Raw genomic sequence first — 21,899 nt, 5'->3', positions numbered from 1 at the left:
ACCATCTTAACTTAACCACCAACTGACTACCTCAACCAAAGTTCTGACCACCAAGATCGACCAACCAACACCTCAACCATGGCTCCCGCAGCCAAGGTTGACCAACTATCAAACCACCTCAACCACAATTTCCACCATTATGATTGACTGACACATCAACCATAGTTCCCACCACCATAGTTGACTCACACCAACCACCATCAGATTCTAATCATGTGAGGGTTCCTTGTCACTCGTGATCGTGAGCACGACTGGATATTCAATTTTAAACTCTGCAGAGGTTGTACACTTTACCCACAAGACGTTTCATCTTGTTTTGCCGAGCATCCGTTGATCGACAGAAAACTCTTACACATTTCTGAGGTGTACGCTAGGAATCCACTGCAAAGCCTTTACAAAGCCACTCTCAGCATGTGTATACTGAAGGGATCAGTGACGTTCTAAGAGGGGATGAATTAGGACACTTAGAATTTATTGGGCTCCAAAAACTACACAAGATAAACCTATATCAATTTCTATTTAAATGTGCTCTCGGTTTATCTAGTGAGTCTACTCTACCAATCAAAAGAGCTTGCAACATATCTAGGAAGGTAAATTGCAAGAAAGTAAATGCGAAAATGTAAATAAGGTAGAGAGCACAAACTCAACACAAGGGATTTTTAGCCCGTGGTATCAATGGCATGAATACCACCCTAGTCCATATTGAAGCTCCACCAAGGATATACTCCCGGTTGGCACTCAGTCACGGCTATTGAGCCACCAAGTCACAAAGACAAGATCTCAACCCAGATGAGCCACGAAGCCACTAAGGCAAGACCTCACCATAAGCCTCTCTTCCGGTCCCTTGTCGTCGTGATTACTTCGGAGCTTGAGCCACAAAGGCAAGGGTCTCTGTATCTCCACTTAGGGCATGAATCAAATGAAGGAGTTCATCATAGGAGAGAGAATCCTCATTGAATTCATCATCACTTATATCGCTATCCATACATTTGGTCATGAGGCACTTCTGTGATGACTTATGTGATGATGACCTTGATGAAGAGCTTCTCTTGGAGAGGAGGATGGTGATGTTCTCATCACTTGAGCTTGACTCTTCATTGTTACTCACCCATCTTCTTATGCTTACAAATATTTTGGTTTTTCCCCTTGTCTCCCTCTTGTTCTTAGTCGTCTTCTTCTGCTTCTTGATATGATCAATTGTTTTGATCAAGTTCTTTATGGAGATTAGGTGATCAATCTTGGTATTGACCTTCTTGATGCTCTTCTCCACTTGTGAGATAAGCTTGATGACTTCAAGATCTATCTCTTCATCGCTTGATGTACTTTGTTTATCTTCTTCATAGCTCTCTTTATCTTCATCATCTTCACTTAAATTTGACTCTTACTCTTGTCTCCTCATCCTTACCTTTATGTGTTGGTATTGAACTTGCTTGTTTCTGAGAATAAGGTTTTTGACGTTGAATGAGGAGTTAATTGGATTGTGACCATATTGGTTGAGGGGTAGCTCCAAAATACAAGAAGAAAAATAGTGTTTGGATTGCAGCCAAGTAACCAAATTTTATGTTGTAAAAAATTTAAAATCATACTTTGTATTATCACTATACTCGCCAGTTTATATGATCTAGATGGACCAAATAACAATATGGTCATTTTACCGATTGGTGGAGCTTATATCGCTCTCTTTTTCTCTTTCTCTTGCAACTAGCGAGACATACCTTCACTTACAATACTTTTTCTGTTCTTCTAATCTTAAAAATTTAGAACTATTTTTAAAGATTAGACCATGCCATGAGCCTTCAGATGGTCTTACAGCGTTCAGACCATGGCGTGGCAAAAAGACTACTCTTAAAAATTTAGTTAGAAAGAGATTATAAAACATTAAATAAAATAGAGTTAGAAATTGAAAATTACTTAAAAACTTCAATCCTGAAAGTAGCAGTGCTACAATATTACTGGCGTAAAAAAATACTTCTAAACCCCGAAAAACCCGTATCCATTGTTGCCTGGCCGCCTGCCCCGCAGTTGCTCCAACTCCGGCCGCCTCTCTCCGCAGTCCAGTCTATTTCGCCGTCCCTTCCCCGCTTCCCCTCGCGTGCGACTGGCCGCCGTAGCTGGAGATGGACTCCTCATCCACCGCAGCGCCGCCGCCGCCTCCCACCGCCGACACGGAGCGCTACACGTACAGCCCGAGGCTGCGGTGGCAGCCGGAGGTGGAGGAGTACTTCGCCGCCGCGTACGGCGCCGACCGATTCGCCCGCATATCCAAAGCCCTCGCGTGAGCGCCCCCCCCCCCCCCCCCGGCAGCCGCTGGCTTGCTCCTTCCCTCCTTTATTTAGTTAAATGTTGATTCTAGGGGTTCTTGTTAGCTGTCGCTTTTTGTTCGAGTGCCGGAGTGGATTTTCAGTTTCATGGCGCGTTAGGTTCCACGATTTTTGTGCGTGCCTGGTGCTTTGTTTAGCTTGTCGTGTAAGGGTCTATCGGAGCAGCTGCGCTGATTACTAAGGAAATGTAGGCTGGAACGGAGTGAAACAAAAATGCATAGCCGTACATAATCCCTAACTAGGCTTGAAATGTACTCAACTGTGATACCAATTCAACAATAAGGTGGTAAAATATGATTCAGAATTAATGCAAGAATGCAATTGGAGTGAGCAAAGACAATCAAGACGGAGATATGTTGTGTCGTTATGAATAAGACTGGTTTCCATGATTCATGCTGTTCAATACATGCATCACATAGACACTTTGCATCTCTGCTCGAACATTTCTGCATTCCATTCTTTTTTCGCGTTCAACACTAAACATGTATACTTAGTGAACACTTAACAGTTGAAATGTTTTGCAGATAAGATCATCAGTACTTGCTCACAGTTGTTCCGAAGATACTAGTATATCTGTATATAATCTATGTCTGTGTACGTAGTTAATCAAATGCAATGTGTTATGTTTTAGTCAGTTCTGGACCTCTGGCCCTTGGGCAAACTACATAATTATTCTGAAGTGTGAAGTAAAAGAAGTTTTAGTTCTTAGGTGCTAAGTGGTTATTTAAATTTTTTATTTTTATTTAGGGAGCTTGTTCTAAACTTGAGTGCTAACTTTCAAATAAGTGACGAATATTGCTGTTCTGTATGACTAACTATTACTTTCATGCTCAGGCATCCTTCTTGTTATTCTTGTATTCGTGTCAATACTCTGAAGTCTTCCACTGATGCAGTCATGCGTAAACTTATGGACTTGGTATATGAAAATGGGCTCTCTGTTCGAATCAATGGCTTGGACATTGGTGAGCAGAATGGTGGAGACCAAGCTCATGAAGGGAGCTCTCTGGTCCATAAGTGCCCATATGCTGGCCTTGAAAACGTTTTATTTGTTCGGGGTTCAGGACCACATTTGTTGCATTATGATAGCCAACCAGGCCAATCTGTTAAGGAAGTAATTGTTAGTCGAAAATGTGCAGAATCAGTTCTTCGAGGCGCCCAGGTATATTTTGTCTTTTCCTTGTTGCGTGCGTATATGTTTGGAATTAATCTTACTAGAGCCACCCCTAAAATAGGAGAATGAGAATGAGCCATGTTTGCCATTGTTTCTGGTCTCACCGGCTGATATAATCCACAAAAAATAATCGACATTTTGTGAAAGGCGTCCCAAACTGTCTTTTATCAACTTGTAACTAGTCCACCGTATTTGGCCTGCACCATCCAGATTTGACGCATGTTGAACATTGGCGCTGTCACTCCCCTATTTAGGACTAGTTCCTACCGGATAGATCATGTCTTGTATATTGTGATTCAGCTGGCCTTGGAAACTTTGTCCAGATATTTTGGCAGAACTGAATTACATCTAGTTTGTGCCTTTATGGGGACTGGTCCATGCTAAATCTTTTGTGAAGGCAGAGTGATGCAAATTGGTACCTTCCATTACTGTCCTTTCATGAGCACAACAGCAACATGTTTCAGTGCATGCTGTGTCCAATTAGTTCGTGATACAAGTCAAGTCATTCTTTCTCTGGTGCATATGCATGTTATATGGGTAATACTTGTTGTATCCTACTCTGTTTACTTGAACAAGTTTGCAATGGTAATTGTTGACCACCTCTTCAATCCCGGTAGTTTGTTCTTTTTCTTTGGTTAAATAAATTAAGATGCCATCCTGAACCTCTTCTTTTTGGCATTATGCTCTCTTTCTTGATCTTGCTTGACTTTTCTGAAGGAATTAGTGAATGTGATGCTAGACTGGGCAGTGTGCTACATAACCTTTATTGTCTTAATTATTATTAGATATTTTTCCATTTTCTTGAAAAAGTTGTTGATTTTGATTTTGTTTTTGTTTTTCGTTTTTTATTTTGATTTTATGATACCTCAATTTCCAGATGCTATCTATGCCAGTTCATTGCTACTAGAAAATCTGTACTCATGTTTTGACCTTTCCCGTTCATATGGTTTATCTTCAGGTGTATATCCCTGGTGTTTTAGCTTGTAGTTCACATGTTGAAAAGGGTGATAAGGTTGCAGTGTCAGTTGCTATTGAGAAGCCTGTCGAGGATGGTGGTTGGGTTGTTGGTATAACACGAGGAACCGTTTTACAGGGATTGCAATCAGGCAAGCTTTTTTAGTGAGCGTTTTATTCTTTTTGAAAGCTTATTAAATTAACCGATTTTGTTATGTTTGCTGTCTATTTTCACATGGATAGATGGCTAATCTGTACTATTTCTTTAGTTCTAAATAGAATGTTCTTTTCCTGATAAAAGGCACATGTTCATGGAATTATATAATCTACTGAATGGTGCAGATGCACATTATGAAGAAAGGAAGGGTTTGTACATTGGTCAAGGGATCACTGCAATGTCAAGGGCTGGAATATTTCGTGTTACTCATGGGATTGCTGTAGAGATGACTGATAGGGTATACAAGCTCCCATCTTTCAATGGTATATTTGCATTTTTACTACATTTCTTGAATAATTTTTAGCAGTAAGCATCTTTCGATATTTTGTAAAAAAAAAAAAATCCATTGTGTATTCCATTCTTTCAATGTACAATACAACATAAGTGACTATTTAATTTTTCTGAACTGCGTATCGTTATATTAAGAAGAAAAAGGAGTCAAAGACGACTCAAAACATCCACACACACCCAACGCCCAACAGGGCCACCCTAGTTACAAGAGAGACAAAACCAGGAGAAAGAACTACGACCAAAGACCAAAATTCACAGCCATAAACTACTAAGCCCTTTTGCTCCCGCCAAACACCATAACTTAGCATCATCTCGAATATCTTGTAAGATGATGCTAACACTAGGTGAGGCGCCCTCAAACACACATCTGTTTCTATGCTTCCATAACCACCAGGCAACCAGCATGATCATCGAGTTAAACCCCTTGGAAAGCTGCCTGGGAACATGCTGCAGAGAATTGCGCCACCAAAAAAAGAACACTTGGTCCTCAGGACCAGGTGTTAGCTGCTGCAAGCCAACCATAGAAAGCACCGAGAACCAAACCTCCCTTGCAAACACACAAGCCGTGAGCAAGTGCTGCACATTTTCATCCTCTTGGTCACAGAGGGGGCAATGTTCAGGATGATCAAGACCACGACGGGTCAGCCGGTCAGCAGTCCAACATCGGTTCAAAGAGGCCAACCTTAAGAAGAATTTGCAGCGAGGAGGAGCCCAAGATTTCCAGATCTCTTTCCAAGGCTCAAACTCGACAGCCCCTACGAAGAAACGGCGGTATGCTGATCTGGTTGTGAACTCACCCGAGGAAGGAGTCCAGATGTGTTTATCATCCAATCTGGGAGATAGCTCAACACCCAGTAAAATATCCCAAAGCTGAAGGAATTCCAACAAGGCTGACCCCTGCAGCCCTCCCCTAATGTCACGGATCCAAGCATTATCTGTCAATGCGTCCTAGACCGTTCTAGCAATTCTCCTTGGCACTAGAGCACATAAGGATGGAGCAAGATCAGCAACTGTTCTGCCCTGTAACCATCGGTCACACCAGAAGAAGGTGCTGCACCCATCGCCCACAAAGGATGTCACCGAGACAGAGAACAAAGCCAGAGAGTTAGGATGCACTGAATGTCAAGATTAGCCCAAGCACAATCCGGTTTGGTTTTTTTGAACCACAACCACCTCATTCTCAAAGCCCATCCAAGAACTTCTAGATCATGAATTCCCAGCCCTCCGAGATCAATGGGCCTTTTAATACGGCCCCAAGCAACCAAACAGTGGCCTCCATTAACCTCTTTGCGACCTTTCCATAAGAAAGCTCCCCGTATCTTGTCGATTGCCTTGATAACCCACTTCGGAAATTCCAGAGCAATAAGCTGGTAGATAGGAATGGCAGTGAGCACTGCCTGGACTAGAGTGGCTCTCCCGGCCGGGTGCATCAAAGCCGCTTTCCACCCCAGCAATTTATTAGCAATCTTATCAATTAGATCATAGAAATCAGCCTTCGAAAGCTTCTTAATAGACAATGGCAAACCAAGATACTTACAAGGGAAATCTTGCACCTTGCAAGGGATGGATGCAATCACTGTCCCAATATCATGTTCTTGACATTGGATTGGAGTAACCGAGCACTTACTAATGTTTGTGACTAGGCCCGATGCTTCACCAAAAACACGGAGAATTTCTTTAATGAGCTGAAGATCCTCTGTGTGAGGCCGCAAAAACAGAACTACATCATCCGCATAAAGCGAAACACGCTGCGCAGCACTCCGCGCCAGGAGAGGCTGCAGCAGGCCACTCTCACTTGCTTTAGAGATCAAAGCATTGAGAACGTCCATAACAATAATGAAAAGCATCGGGGACAAGGGATCACCTTGTCGCAAATCACGCTGGTGCTGAATCCAATCACCCGGCACTCCATTCACCAACACACGTGTTGTGGAAGATCTCAAGAGCTTTGACAGAATGTTGCACCAAACTGGACCGAACCCCAAATGCAACAACACTTCCAACAAGAAGGACCACGACACCGAATCAAAAGCTTTGGTTATGTCAAGCTTGAGTAGAACTCTTGGCTCTTTTTGTCTATGGAGAACTCTTGCAGTTTGTTGCACCAGAATAAAGTTATCATGAATGCATCTTCCCTTGATAAAAGCACTTTGGTTCGGAGAAATCAGGTCTTTAAGAATTGGGGCTAGCCAATTGGCCCAGATCTTGGTGACCAATTTTGCAAAGCTATGTATAAGACTGATGAGACGAAAATCCTTAGTCTCCAAGGCTTCGGACGATTTTGGCAGGAGAGTAATGAAGGCAAAATTTAGAAGAAAAAACTTACTAGCATCCCCCTGCAGCAAACGTTCTTGAGCAGCCATGACATCCATTTTAATGACACTCCAACAAGTCTTGTAAAAGTGCCCAGTATAACCATCTGGACCCGGAGCTTTATCCGAAGGCAGAGAAGAGATCGCCGCCCAGACCTCTTCTTTAGAGAAAACATGCCCCCTCTCTGTTGTGGTGTGTGACAACCTATGTGACTTACTGCAAAAAGTGTGACGTTTATTTTAGCCATGTTGTTTTTTCCTTTTATGGAATAAAGAAACCTTTAGTTTGGCCACTACATTTATGGGCTGAAAGGTCCAATATATCTATCTGAGAACCAATGACCTTTTGTTTGTCGATTACATGTTAACGTCATTGGTTTTGATATTTCTACAAGTTCACATGGCAATGGAGTTGTAAGAAGAAATGATAGAAAATCAGCATTCGTAAGTATGGAAATACAAAATTATGAGTCCATTGTAACTGCAAGTGCCAAACATACAAAATATTACCATTCCGCGTGTCTTATAACTTATAAAATGTTCCTTAATTATAACCCATTAGTTTTCAGGAGTATATACACAAAATATCATACTAATCTAAAGTACAGTTCCTTTTTATGCTATCAAATAACTATCAAATATCATATGTTGTTATGTACCCCTTCAATTCTGTGTATTTTTTAAAACAAATGATATTAACCCTTCATTAGCAAACAAAATATTATCATTAAGTAATTCCAACAGCTACAACTCACGCACCCAGCCAGCTTCCTAACAGGCTGACTTTGCTTCTGCACTCAGCTGTTCATGTCAGCTACCTAGGAATTACTTCTGGAGAGGCTCCACCCCCTCCCCTCCCAAAAAGAAAATAAACAAAACATGCCTTTAGTTATATCAGGGCTTCAGTTTCCGTTGGAAGCAGACCCAAAAAGAACCTATGTGACATGGCATGAATTTTGCCAAATGCTTAATTTTGTGAAATGCATACCTACTTTTTAATGTTCAATGAACTTTTCCTGCAAGAAGGATTGCCAAATCAATACCTTTACTAAGTCTATATAAATGTGTCAACTATTGTATCACACAGTCCTTTATTACATTATTGATTTTTTCGTTCTTTGCTTTTGCCTTTAGATGTGCTTGAAGGGGAGATATTTCTTCAAAATTTACCAAGCATTGTGGCTGCTCGTGTCCTTGGTATGATTTGTATTTGTTTTTGTCTAGAAAATCTCTTTTCCATGGCTAAGCGGAAAATTTACCTTTTTCTTGTTTTATCTAATATTATGATCTTTACCATGTTATTGTTGCAAATATTCAATATGCAGTACTTATACTGATTGTCTTAGTTTAAACCCAGGTACTGAAGTAAAAAATAACTAATGATTATGACTAAGAAAAATGAATTAGCTAACGATTATTGTAAAACACTGATAGTGAAACTAACTAGGAGAATTTGTGTTTTCTTTTACCTAAAACAATGTGTGAAGTTGTTCTTTTTTTGAGCATAAATAGGAGGGGAGGCCCCTACCATGATATATTTATAGAAAAGAAGAATACATAGTACAATTTGTGAAGTTGTTGATAAGTCAGTACACATAATATTGCTAGAAACAGACAGCTGAATATTGGGCTGTGTGAATAGTTTATTTGTATAAATTCTAGCTGCCTACCTTTCTGCATTTTATTGGCTTAAATGTCACTTGCATGAGAATTTTGTTTCTTTAATGGCACAGCTGATTGACTTTGTTATGTGGAACATATGTATTTTTTTAATATATAGTTCACAAATAGCATAGATTTTTCAGTTTTGCTTGTTGTACATTCCATTCTTTCTTACTGCATGGCTGTAAGGTTTTTGGTTGGATCTGTATTGTATAAGATTTATGATCCATTTTTACAGATCCCCAGCCAGGAGAGCGAATACTGGATATGTGTGCTGCTCCGGGAGGAAAAACAACAGCAATTGCTATCCTTATGAGGGACAAAGGAGAAGTTGTTGCCCTTGATAGATCTCACAATAAGGTAATTTTCTTTCATGTCAGATTCAACATATGTTTTGACCTGGGTCATGGTTTGAGTGTGTTATATAGCTTCATAAACATATATCCTTCCATAATAAATTTCCATTGATGAAATGCAAGATTGAAGCGGACATGTCATGCCTTTCGGTATACTGACGACACATTATTATTAGTACTAGATTAGTTGATAATGTGTTTGCTATTGTATCATGTGCTCCCTGATGGTTCATTTCGCTATCTCAGTAACAAATTGTTAAATTGTACTTCTCTAAAATGAAATTTGATTCCAGGTGATGGATATTTTGAAGTTGGCTGCTGAGATGGACTTGAATTGTATTAAAGCTTATAAACTTGATGCTCTCAAATCTGTACGGAAGACTACCGAGGGAAGAAATCATGGCATGGCAGATAATCACAGTGAAGCAATTGAAACAATGGCAGAGGACTCCGACTCTTGCCATATCACAGTAGATGTCTGGGCCACTAATGCTGGTGAAGACAACTCAACAGCAACAATAGTGCAGTCTGGTCAGGAGCATGCAGGTTTGCATTGCACCCATGTTTTTCTACACTTATTGTCATTATGCCAGCTTATGTGTTATGTTTCCTGAGTTATTGTGATCCTTTTTGTTCACTTGATGGGTTACATGGATGTTCGATAGCTTATTTAAGTTCTGTTAGTTTGGTGCAAGGGGCTATGTATAATTGTTTAGATACTACCTACTTGCTGCATTTAGAAATATGACATTTTAACACTTGAATGGTCAAATTTCCTCAACTTTGATCACTAATATATACAAAACTATTTAGATTGACGACATGAAAAATATTACCATTGGATTTGTTTTGAGAAATACTTTGAATATAATATATTTGTATTTTTTAGTAATGTAGTACAAAAAACAATTGATGGTCAAAGTGGCTTATTGGCGAAAGCACCATATTCTTAAATGGAGGGAGTAAATTATCTTCAGTGACAGCCAATATATTGTTTTACACATCACACAGCCTGTAGAGTTGATGAATCTAGTGGAAGTGTTTTTTACTGATTCAAAAATTGATCATCTTTTTAGTAGATGACAAAAGATATGCTAGCAAGGCAGACCTCAGGAAGAATTTAAGGCGAATGAAGAATGGACCAGGAAGAAATAATTGCTCTGGTGATAGAGTTGAAAAATCAAAGGGATTTTTTCCTAACAGCTTTGATCGTGTCCTCCTTGATGCTCCATGTTCTGCACTTGGTTTGAGACCCCGTCTCTTTGCTAGCATGGTAAGTTTCACCTAATTTAGTTGTGTGGTTGATCATGGCACAATGAACGGATTGTATTCATGCGGTGTGTTTGTATAGACACGTACAAAGATGAGGTTTTACCACAAACTCAGTGAGATAATAAAATCTAGCTTATCTTGTACAACAACCTATCAACAACTTGACGACCCTTCAGTTGGTCTATTGCCTGACGGGGATCAGTTTTTTGCACGAGAGTCAGGCTGCAGTAGAGGAATGTCTAGTCTAATAGATCATAAATTCTTCTTCTTCTTCTTCATCATCATCATAATCAACAACAACAACAATAAAGCCTTTGTCCTAAGCAACTTGGAGTAGATTAGAGATGAAACCCACAAGATCTAACTAAAAAAATGATTAGAAAATAATAATGATAATAAATATACTAGTAATAGTAAAAAAAAGTACTAACGGTACAAGGAGACTGGTGCATAAGTTATGGTTCTGACACGTAGATTGCTAACTTCCATCCGTGGATAGTTCTTTAGAGATATTCTATTCATTCAAGTCTCTTTATAGACTTCTCCTATGTTAGGTTTGGTCGACCCCTACCTCTCTTCATATTATCGATGCGTCTTAGCATCCCGCTATTCACAGGTGACTTTGGAGACCTCCGTTGGATATATCCAAACCATTTCAACTGATGTTGGATAAGCTTTTCTTCAATTAGTGCTACCCCTACCATATCATGTATATCATTATTTTGGATCCGATCTTTTTTGAATGGACACAAATCCATCGCAACATACGCATCTCTGCTACACTTAACTGTTGGATATGCCGCCTGAGTTGACCAACATTCGGCGCCATACAACATCACGTGTCATCGCCGTCTTATAGAACTTATCTTTCAGCTTTTGTAGCACCCTCTTGTCACAGAGGATACAAGAAGCTTGGTGCTATTTCATCCATCCGGCGTTGATTCTATGACTAACATCTTCATCGATATCATCATCCCTCTGTATTATCGATCCCAAATATCGAATGGTATCCTTCTTGGGAACCACCTCTCCACTGAGACTAACACCTTCTCCCTTATGTCTAGTATCACCGAAATCACACTTCATATACTCAGTTTTGGTCCTATTAAGTCTAAAACCTTCGATTCTAAAGTATATCTCCACAACTCCAATTTCCTATTAACTCTTATCCTACTCTCGTCAACTAGCACCACATCGTTAGCAAAGAGCATAAACCAAGGGATATCTCCCTGAATGTCCATTGTGACCTCATCCATCACTAAATCAAATAAATAAGGGTTCAAAGCTAACCCATGATGTAGTCCTATTTTAAGTGGGAAGTCATTAATTACACCTTCACTTGTCCGAACACTTGTCACAATGTTATTGTACATATCCTTGATGAGGGTAATGCACTTTGTTGGGACTTTGTGTATCTTCAAGTCCCACCACATGATATTTCTCGGTATTTTGTCATAAGCCTTCTCCGAGTCAATGAATACCATATACATGTCATTCTTTTGTTCCCTATATCTCTCCATAAGTTGCCTTATTAAGAAAATCACTTCTATGGTGACCTCCCAGGCATAAAAACCAAATTGGTTTTAGTAATACCCGTCATTCTTCTTAGGCGATGCTCAATAACTCTCTCTCATAGCTTCATTGTATGGCTCATCAACTTAATTCCACGGTAATTAGTACAGTTTTGAATATCTTCTTTAGTCTTGAAGATTGGTACTAATATACTTCTCCATTCTTCGGGAATCTTGTTTGACCGAAAAATTAGGTTGAAGAGCTTAGTTAACCATGCTATCGCTATGTCTCCAAGACATCTCCACACCTCAATGGGGATACTATCAGGGCCTATCGTCTTGCCTTCTTTCACCCTTTTTAAAGCTTCTTTGACCTCAGTTTCGTGAATCTTTCATACAAATCGTCTGTTGGTATCATCAAAAGATTCGTCTAGCTCAATGGTAGAGCTCTTGCTCTCCCCATTGAACAGTTCGTCGAAATACTCTCGCCATCTAGTCTTGATCTCATCATCTCTCGTCAGAAGTAGACCGGTCCAATCCTTGATGCATTTAACTTGGTTGACATCCCTTGTCTTTCTTTCACGGATCTTGGCCATCTTATAGATGTCATTTTCTCCTCCCATTGTGCCCAACCATTGATAAAGGTCTTCATAAGTGCGACCCCTTGCTTTGCTCACAACTTGCTTTGCGGTCTTCTTTGCCACTTTGTACTTCTCTATGTTGTCCACAGTCCTATCAAGGTGTAAACGTTTGAAACATTCTTTCTTCTCCTTGATAACCTACTGAACATCCTCGTTCCATCACCAAGTGTCTTTAGCTTTGCACCTGCTTCCTTTGGTCACCTGAAATACCTCTGAAGCCACCTTCCTAATGCAAGTTGTCATCTTCATCTATATATCATTTGCATTCTCTCATTCCTTCCAAGAGCCCTCGTTAATAACTCCTCCTTAAAATTTTGCACCGCCTCTCCTTTGAACTTCCACCACTTCGTTCTTGTAATTTTAGCGCCCTTGCCCCGTTGAACACGTATGCAGAGCGAAAGTCAGCCACAACAAGCTTATGTTGAGGGACAACACACTCTCCAGGTATCACCTTACAATCAAGCAAGCATGTCTATCCTTTCTTCGTGCAAGGACAAAATCAATTTGACTAGAGTACTGGCCACTACTAAAGGTCACTAAATGGGGTTGTCTCTTTCTAAAGGAGTTAGCTATTATCAGGTCGTAGGCCATAGCAAAGTTCAAGACATCCTCTCCCTCTTGGTTCCTACCGCCAAATCCAAAGCCCCCGTGCACCCCCTCAAACCCTACATTAGATGTACCTACATGGCCATTAAGGTCTCCTCCTATGAAGAGCTTCTCGCTAATAGGCACACTACTAACCATGTCATCTAGGTCTTGTACCAACATAGCCGGTCCCAAGCCCGTGTTAAGGAGGAGGGTTGTGATAAGCTTGGCGAGCCAACGTAAAAAAACCCAGCCACTCTTATGGAGATGAAACCCAAAAGGTGATAAATTCATCATGTCCTTTAAATTTCAATCCTGCATTTTCTCCATTTATACATTCTTCCTATATAAACAAAGAAGCAATAGAAAGTCAAAAAGAACTATCATAACTAATGGTCCTACTATCTTTTGTATTAGCAAGAAAAATTACATGCTGAGATCTGATCAAGCTCCATAGGACTTTGTCAACAATTGTATCGTCCATACCTTTTTGCCAATAGTACATATAGATAATAGACTTTTGAGCAATGAAGTAGAAGGATGGGCATCATAGGGATGCTATGTTGATTAGTGTTAATGGGAGGGTTAGTTTCATTCTTCTTAAAGAAAACCTGGACTTCTTTTTTGCATACATAAAAATATTTGACTCATAATTGATGACCAGTGTTTTATGTATTATGAATTTAATGTTGAGCAAATATGATTATTATAGAATAGTGCTACTCTTTTACCTACCTGGAAAGCAACTGATTCTGGCAGCAGCGTATAATGTGCAGTAACCTATAAATATTCTGATTTTTTTAACATTGTCTCATACACTACTATTCATATTATTATTTAATTCGGGCCAGTCTATCAACTATCATCTTGATTGTGAAACTGCCAAATATTTCTTTTATTTTTCGTCAAATATTTCATTAGGACAAGGATTTTTTCGAGCTGAGAAACCATCTTGTCCTATTTAGTAGCTTGATGTGCTTCTGCATGCACCTTGTCACCTAGAGTCAGTTTGTACTTTTGTACTATGACATGGAAGGTTTCTTTTGATGTTTCATATGCATTGCACTCTTTCAGGAAACTCTAGAATCGCTGAAAAATCATGCGAAGTATCAGAGGAAAATGTTCGATCAAGCTGTCAAGCTAGTTCGCCCTGGTGGGGTGATTGTTTATTCAACGTGAGTTTCTGTTCAACATTTTGTGCCTCTACTGTGGTAGAAGACTAAAAACCTTGTATATGTTGTTCTTTTAGCTGGTAGCTGGGGAACCAACGTTTCAATTGACAGCTGTTGCTTACTGGACATTGCTAGTAGCTCCTAAGGCCACCTTTTTGCTCTGTCCACAGATTGAACACAAAGAAAAGAGCCAGGAGAGAATTAACAGTGCAGCTAGTGATTCAACATAAGTTCATTGTAATTGCTGTACCAATAGTAAACATAACTGTCATAGTTTGCTCTAGTCATAAATGCACATTTTTTTTGTTATTCCGTGTAGTGAAGTAATCAATTAGTTCTATCTTCATATTTTTCTGTGGACTATTCTTGATGGCTATTCCATTGAAGAACTTGATATCTAATCATACTTGCTGCAAAAATGGCATAACTTGCATTATTATTCTATCTAGTATCTACATGCACTATGTACTGCTGTATGTGGCCTAAAGTTCAAAGGAGAAACAAGAGAACTCAGTGAATAATCTGTTTATTTGTGCTTATCCCTTTCTTTTCTGCTTTCCAGGTGTACTATAAATCCAGGAGAGAATGAGGCTTTGGTGAGATATGCATTGGATACGTACAAATTTCTGTCACTAGTATCACAGGTGATTTCCATTATTTGCAGCTCTTTGCTGGGGAGTGGAATAATGGGTTAGTTTATACATTGCTCAAACTTGTCATCACTAATTGTCTGAAATTACCCATAACTCTTGTACTTGGAAGTGCAGAACTGTATATTGCAAAACAAGAAAGTTTAAATTACTAAAGCAATCCTTCATACTTCGATAGAAAGCAAGACTGTATGATATATACCTGCTAAAGGTGTTTCAAACTGTGCAATGAGGCTGAGCCACTGAGGAGCTTGATTTGAAAGTTGAACTGATAACATGTCACTTAAGCATTAAATCTTGACATCTTGTACATCTTGTGTCTGTTCTTGACATTTTTGTTTCAAATATGCATGCGTATTTCTGACTTGAGGAAACAAAAACCAAGTAGTGTTTTCTTATCTCTATTATTCCAGATTACTAAATGTGCTATTTGTAAGACTCACGACTGCATTGCCAACATCATTTTCATTATTTCTTTTTCAGCATCCAAAAGTTGGAGGGCCTGGTATTGTTGGTTCGTGTGAGCTGTACAACAAGACATATACTGAGTAAGATTATCGTTATAATTTTATTTTTGGGAATTCAGCACTGGAGCCCGCTATCCATATTATGCTATGACAGTCCCATTTCATTTTATTGTTATTACTGGGAACTGCCCCTAAAACTGGACCCAGGAGGCCAGGACAGATCACATACTCTCGTGGTAACCTAGCAATTTCTGGACAAGAAACTGGTCTGGGTTATTCTTTGGGTGCATCTTTATATTTCTTTTTTGTCCAAAGTGAAAGCAGTGGGGGACACAAATACACGGCTTCTTTATCAAGTTGTACTACCAAGACTTCTACAGTGTTACATGTTCTTTGTCGCTTATTTAGAAATTTGTTGGTTGGGAGCCAAGTTATCAGTTCAAATATACACTGATTAGTGAAGCACACTTAGCTGGATGGATTATCTTCTGTATTATTGTGTTATATAAGAAAACTATTCATCAATGAAATTTCCCTTTCACATCTAAAAAAAAAGAGAAAGAAAAAAGTTTGTCTTTCACATGCATCTTACTTAAAGTTGTCCTTTCAACTCTTAAGATTTATACCCTTTCAGGGAATGGTTGACAGAGCATGAAGCTGAACTTGTTCAGAGGTTTGATCCATCGTCATCACTGGATACCATTGGTTTCTTCATTGCTAAATTCAACGTTGGGCAGAGAGAGAATTAAACGGAAGGGATGAAAGTATTTGTGTTCCAATTTCACATGCAACTCGTGCCACATCAGCATTCAACTTACACCTGGAATGTATTTACTGAGTATTTTTGAACAAGTGAAAACCAAACCTGTGGAGCGGACTGCAGCTGTTACACCTGGAATTTTGTTGTCTGCTGTACCATTTCATTTTTATTTGTCTGATGAACTAATATTTGTTAAAATGACATGACAAGGTGAATCCACAGTTGAACATGATACAGAAAATTTCGGTTTTTGAGCTTGTCGGATTACATCTGAGGGTGGTAGTAGAAGTGTAAAGTTTGGAGTTGGTCTTGGTAGGCCTTTGCATGTTTTGATTTTTTTCTTCTATCTAAGCTGGCGACTGTGTAACTACCAATTTTCAGACTTTTCATATGAGACATGTAGCTTTTATTTGCTGTGAAATTTGGTTGTGTTTTGAACTTTTGACAATGCTGTGCCGATAGACATTACTTGTGAGAAAACTACTTTATTGATAGGTTTGATTGGTCACTTAATGTTGAGAGTGGCTGTAGCATATAGATTTGTAGGCAAGCTGTATCCAATTTGAGCTACCAAAATGATTGAATGCCTTTGGAAATTCTCTAAGCTGAACAGGTCCGCACTCGGGGCCAGCCAATATCTTAGATGCTCTAAATCAGAGCCCGATTCCCACCCACTTAGTCCAACTTGCCCTTGCTAACCTCGCCACCACCACTTGTCCACCTCCCTCTCACTCTTCCCCTCTCGATCCAGTGAACTCCCTTCAGGCACGGTGGCTTCAGCAGCGAACTCTTTCCCATTGAAAACATCATTTGCTTTCTTGGTAAGCTCTGCTCTTTCTCGATCCATCTCTTCACCTCTTCCTTGATCTATGTCATGATTCGAGTAATCCAACGTTCTTGCAAGATTTATTCACTCAGTTCTTGTATTGGACGTCTGTGCATAGCTCTAAAATGATGTTCTTTTCGCATCTGTCCACCCTAGATGTCACAATTTTTTTTCTTCTTTCATTTTTTTCCTTTGCGCGACTATCCATTTGGTTCTTGTCGGAATTGGGGTGGTGGTCCAAAACACGTATTATATCTTGGTGGCGCTTTCAGTCTCCCATTCAACCGCCGGTGCTCTCGGTCTTGGCATATGCCTTCTGCACGCGTCCACCTATCACAATGGTACATGTGCAATGACGGATTCAATTACAATTTTGAGCTAGGGCAGAGACACAGAGTATAAGTAAGGAAGAATACAATGCAAGATTATCTACTTTTGTCCATGTAATGTGGAATGAACCTATAAGATCATAACCTAAATAAGTTTTGTATCCGGTACATTTATAACATGTTACATTTTAGCAATATATGGTGAAACTATCTTGACTTAGAGCCATATTATAATTTCTAGTTACTTAGTGCTAGTGGGGGAGGATGCCACTCATATTTATATTGTCCTTCGATGCAATACATTTGGAATGTTGGTGCGTGGAACATTTCACACATTTCTTACAAAATATCTAAATTCTAGATTTTTTTCATTTTTTATCTAAAATCTAGATATTTCTTACAATGTAAAATATCTGGTAAGAAATATCTGTGTTTTACACCTCTCTTTACTTTGCCATGAAGCATGACAACTCTAGTCTTTTGTAGTCTCCAAACTATTTTAAAAAATTTCATGTATATATTGCTAATTCAACAATCCTTAGTTGAATATAAAACTAGATTGCAGTTATAATGAAAATGTTATTGTGGAAGCCATATGGTTGGTATAGCACGCGTTGTATGTTGGCTCTATTAGGTTGTGTGTATCAGTAATTAGCGTGACAATGTAGAGCAGAGTATGCTATTGTAATAAAAAGTCGCACAGACATATGATCGTTCTTCTTGCAATGAGGGAGCTATGCAGTTTTTTGTTGGACTTTTAAAATGAGAATATAAAATCTTTTGCATTCTAAGTGCGTGTGCCCCCATGATACGGACGTTAGTCTATTAGTCAAAGTGCGGACATTGAGTTCAAAATGGTAGCGCAAAGTCCAAAATTGGTTGTATTTTTTTATAACAAAAACTGAAAAATCTTCTAGCAACTCCGAAAGCGAAAATGAATAGAAAGCAACCAAATTGTTACAATGAAAGCTGTCAAATATGTGATGAAGACCAGAGATGTAGATGGATTTATCTTTCACCGCCTACCCCTATCCTCATGGTGCCTATAAAATTCTATAGAGAGCCCCTATGCCCTCCGCCCGTTCGCACTGGCCTCACGGGTTGTGGCCATGTCATACCTTCTTCCTCTCGGCAACTCCCCATTGGTTACCTCCACCTCGACCTAGGGTTTGGGTAGCCAGTCTTCTACCTTTACTTTGCTCACCGCATCGCTTACCGCCTCGGCCAGTGACAGATCTAGGAACAATTTTGAGCTAAGGCGGAGACACGGAGTCTAAGTAAAGAAAAATACCTCAATAATGAATAAAAGATATTAATTCACCAACAAAAGACAACAGAAAATTATAAACCTATAAATTAAGTAAAGGTAAATATAGATGGATTAGTGGGGGAAATAATAAAATCTTGACTAAGGTATAATAAATATTGTTGCTAATGGTTATACCATATTACAAATTATAGTATGCAAAAAAAATTAATTTTTTTGATATATTTTCAACAATGTACAATGTGGCATAGTGTGTGTTTTTGAATTAAATGTTTAAGCATGATTCCACATATAGATTAAATATTTAATGTCTGAGTGTAATATTTCAGTGACAACACGTAATGGGCCACACCTTAATATTTAATTAACAACTATTGGAAAATTTAGGAGTTTTTCCATAAATTTCGAATTTGAGTTTGTAGCCAAATTTGAAATGCGAATTTTTCATGGAAAAAAGGAAAAAAAAAAGAGGAAAGAGGGCAGCGGTTGGCTTAATGGGCTAAGCCAGGCAATGCCGAGCAGCCCATTTACCATTCGGCTGCCGATAGGGTTTCCGAGATTTCGCCCGGCGGACTCGGACTCGGTCGCCGGCGGACCCGGCAGCTCCTCCCCTTATTAAAAACGGAGCTCTCCTCTCTCTACTCAATCTGCAACCTCACCTTCGCCGTCCCCACTCTTCTCCTTGTCCAGCTCGATTCCGTCGCGGTTCACAGGCGCCAGCGCGTTCCTCTGCTCGTTCGGCCGCCGGGACACCTCGGGCGGCCGCCCGACCTCGCCTCAGTGGTGGATCCGCCCCTGTACGTGTGTGTGTGTGTGTGGGGGGGGGGGGGGGGGGGGAGGGGTGGGATGGTGCTCCGACGGCCACCTCTGGAGGTCGCCAGAGCTCTTCGGGGTAGTGGATCCGCCCGTGTAGATAAATTCATCAATCAGAAGAACGGTTAATGTGTGCCCACATAGTCTTGTTCTTTCTTCCAGGGGCGGTTTGTTTGATCCCGCCTGATTCTCGGAGCAGCTAGTGTTACTATGCTAGCTATCAGCATCTGAATCACAATGATTAGTACACTGGATTTCTCTTCTGATGCTACTACCTATGCATTTTCAGGTGAATAGATCTTGATTCATGGCAAAGCAAGCCTACGCAACGAGCAGCCTTGTGGTAGGGTATGCGTTGTGCTCCAGCTTGCTTGCCATCATCAACAAGTATGCCATCACCAAATTCAGCTACCCTGGCCTCCTGACTGCCCTGCAATACTTGACATCGGTGGCTGGAGTATGGATTCTCGGAAAGCTTGGTTTCCTCTACCATGATCCCTTCAACTTCCAGACTGCTAAGAAGTTCGCGCCGGCTGCAGTTGTTTTTTACCTTGCCATTTTCACCAACACGCATCTCCTGAAGCATGCCAATGTCGACACATTTATTGTGTTCAGATCCTTGACCCCGCTTCTGGTGGCTATCGCTGACACCACCTTCCGGAAGCAGCCATGTCCTTCCAAGCTCACATTCTTATCCCTTGTGATCATTTTGGGAGGCGCGGTTGGCTATGTGATAACAGACTCCGGTTTTACCCTCACGGCATACTCATGGGCGGTAGCTTATCTGATCACCATAACTACTGAGATGGTGTACATAAAGCACATGGTGACGAACTTGGGGCTGAACACGTGGGGCTTTGTGTTCTACAACAATCTTCTTTCGCTGCTAATGGCACCCGTATTCGGGTTTTTGACTGGGGAGCATTTGTCAATCTTTAGAGCCATTGAAGCAAGGGGGCAGAGTTGGTTTGAGCTTGATGCCTTTGTGGCGGTTTCCTTGTCTTGTGTGTTTGGGTTGCTCATCAGCTTCTTTGGTTTCGCTGCAAGGAAAGCAATCTCTGCCACAGCGTTTACAGTGACAGGGGTGGTTAATAAGTTCCTCACAGTTGCGATCAATGTAATGATCTGGGACAAGCATGCAAGCGTGTTTGGTTTGGTTTGCTTACTCTTCACTCTCGCTGGTGGTGTGCTCTATCAGCAGTCAGTTACAATGAAAGGGAATTCTCCATCCCAGCGAGAAGCAATGGCTAAGCAAGGTAGGGGTGATGATGATGCGATTGAGTTGGATGAGGAGAATCAAAGGTTGGTTTCGTCTCCAAAGGTTGTCTGACGTACATGATCCCCAGAGATATCCAGTTTTGTTTGTTTGTCTGCAATAGGCATTGATTTCTTAAGATTTGCCATTCATATACTCTAGGAAATTCAAGAGGTAGCATTGTTGTTGTAGAAGGAATTTCAGCATGCGCCCACTGTGGTTACATGTTTATTCTATAATTATTTGTGGTGCCGTGCCCTGTTTACTGTTTTTTAAATTGCTTAGCAAGGTCTTGCTTATAGAATAACTAGCCACCTCCATTAATGTATGATGTAACAGTATCCAATTATCCATTGATGTTTCCGCATTTTAGATGTGTATCCTTCTATCCCGGATCGCTGTGTGCTATTGATAGCAAATCCTTTCAGCAATTTACAGCAGTAAAGTTTAATCATTTCTAGCATAGAAAACTGAAAGCCTCAAGTTGAAAGTGACGTATGTTCATGGTAACCTCAAAACCCCATGTAATGTTTAATCATTTACCAACGTCAAGGCAGTCGATGTTTTATATGTTTAGCAGCTTCATACTTCTGTGCCTTTCTGACGTTGTATACCTGATGACTGATGGAGTGACTATGTACAACCTTTTAGACATTTTACATACTTTACAACCTTTATGGTTCTTGTACAGATTGTGTCATGCCTAAGTTTTATATAGCAGCTCATTTGTTATCACAAAGGGCTAAACTATACCGCATTATTTTGTGATCTGCATTAAAGTTTGGATATCCTCAGTATAAAGTACACCACATTTTTTTTGTGATATGCATTAAAAGTTTGGATATCTTTGAGGATGAGTTCCAATCAGAGACAATGGTGACAGTCAACGTGCTTGCCAATATTGTTTAGAATATGGACATCCGAAGTCTTATTCTACAAAAGCGACTACAAAATTTCTTGTACTTATTTAGCTCATGATGTATCCGACAATGGGGCTAATGTTGTTTTTAAAGAGGCTAAACAGTTGATGGTTGTGGTTTTTGATGTCGTGGATACTATGTATTGCA

The 21,899-nt window shown here is 40.0% G+C and overlaps 2 protein-coding genes across 4 annotated transcripts; both read left to right on the top strand.

Moving 5' to 3' along the window:
- The first annotated feature begins 1,967 nt into the window (after positions 1-1,967).
- On the top strand, positions 1,968-16,763 carry LOC133895706 (rRNA (cytosine-C(5))-methyltransferase NOP2C). 3 transcript variants are annotated; one of them, XM_062336195.1, is made up of 12 exons: positions 1,968-2,275; positions 3,156-3,480; positions 4,451-4,598; positions 4,789-4,926; positions 8,401-8,463; positions 9,167-9,288; positions 9,578-9,830; positions 10,364-10,557; positions 14,368-14,468; positions 15,028-15,109; positions 15,599-15,663; positions 16,217-16,763. In XM_062336195.1, exons 1-12 carry the CDS (start codon positions 2,118-2,120, stop codon positions 16,329-16,331), a joined length of 1,764 nt encoding a protein of 587 aa, XP_062192179.1. In that variant the 5' UTR covers positions 1,968-2,117; the 3' UTR covers positions 16,332-16,763. The 3 variants fall into 3 exon arrangements, with proteins under 3 accessions (XP_062192179.1, XP_062192178.1, XP_062192180.1); XM_062336194.1 differs by having other exon boundaries at positions 10,361-10,557; XM_062336196.1 differs by having other exon boundaries at positions 10,361-10,557; positions 15,028-15,155.
- Positions 16,764-19,301: 2,538 nt separating this feature from the next.
- On the top strand, positions 19,302-21,199 carry LOC133895705 (GDP-fucose transporter 1-like). Its single transcript, XM_062336192.1, has 2 exons — positions 19,302-19,561; positions 19,867-21,199. Exon 2 carries the CDS (start codon positions 19,885-19,887, stop codon positions 20,905-20,907), a length of 1,023 nt encoding a protein of 340 aa, XP_062192176.1. The 5' UTR covers positions 19,302-19,561; positions 19,867-19,884; the 3' UTR covers positions 20,908-21,199.
- Positions 21,200-21,899: the final 700 nt, after the last annotated feature.

Source organism: Phragmites australis, chromosome 16 (genome assembly GCF_958298935.1).
Source record: "Phragmites australis chromosome 16, lpPhrAust1.1, whole genome shotgun sequence".
NCBI classification, from domain to species: Eukaryota; Viridiplantae; Streptophyta; class Magnoliopsida; order Poales; family Poaceae; genus Phragmites; species Phragmites australis.
This window is presented reverse-complemented; position numbering and strand designations above follow the sequence as displayed.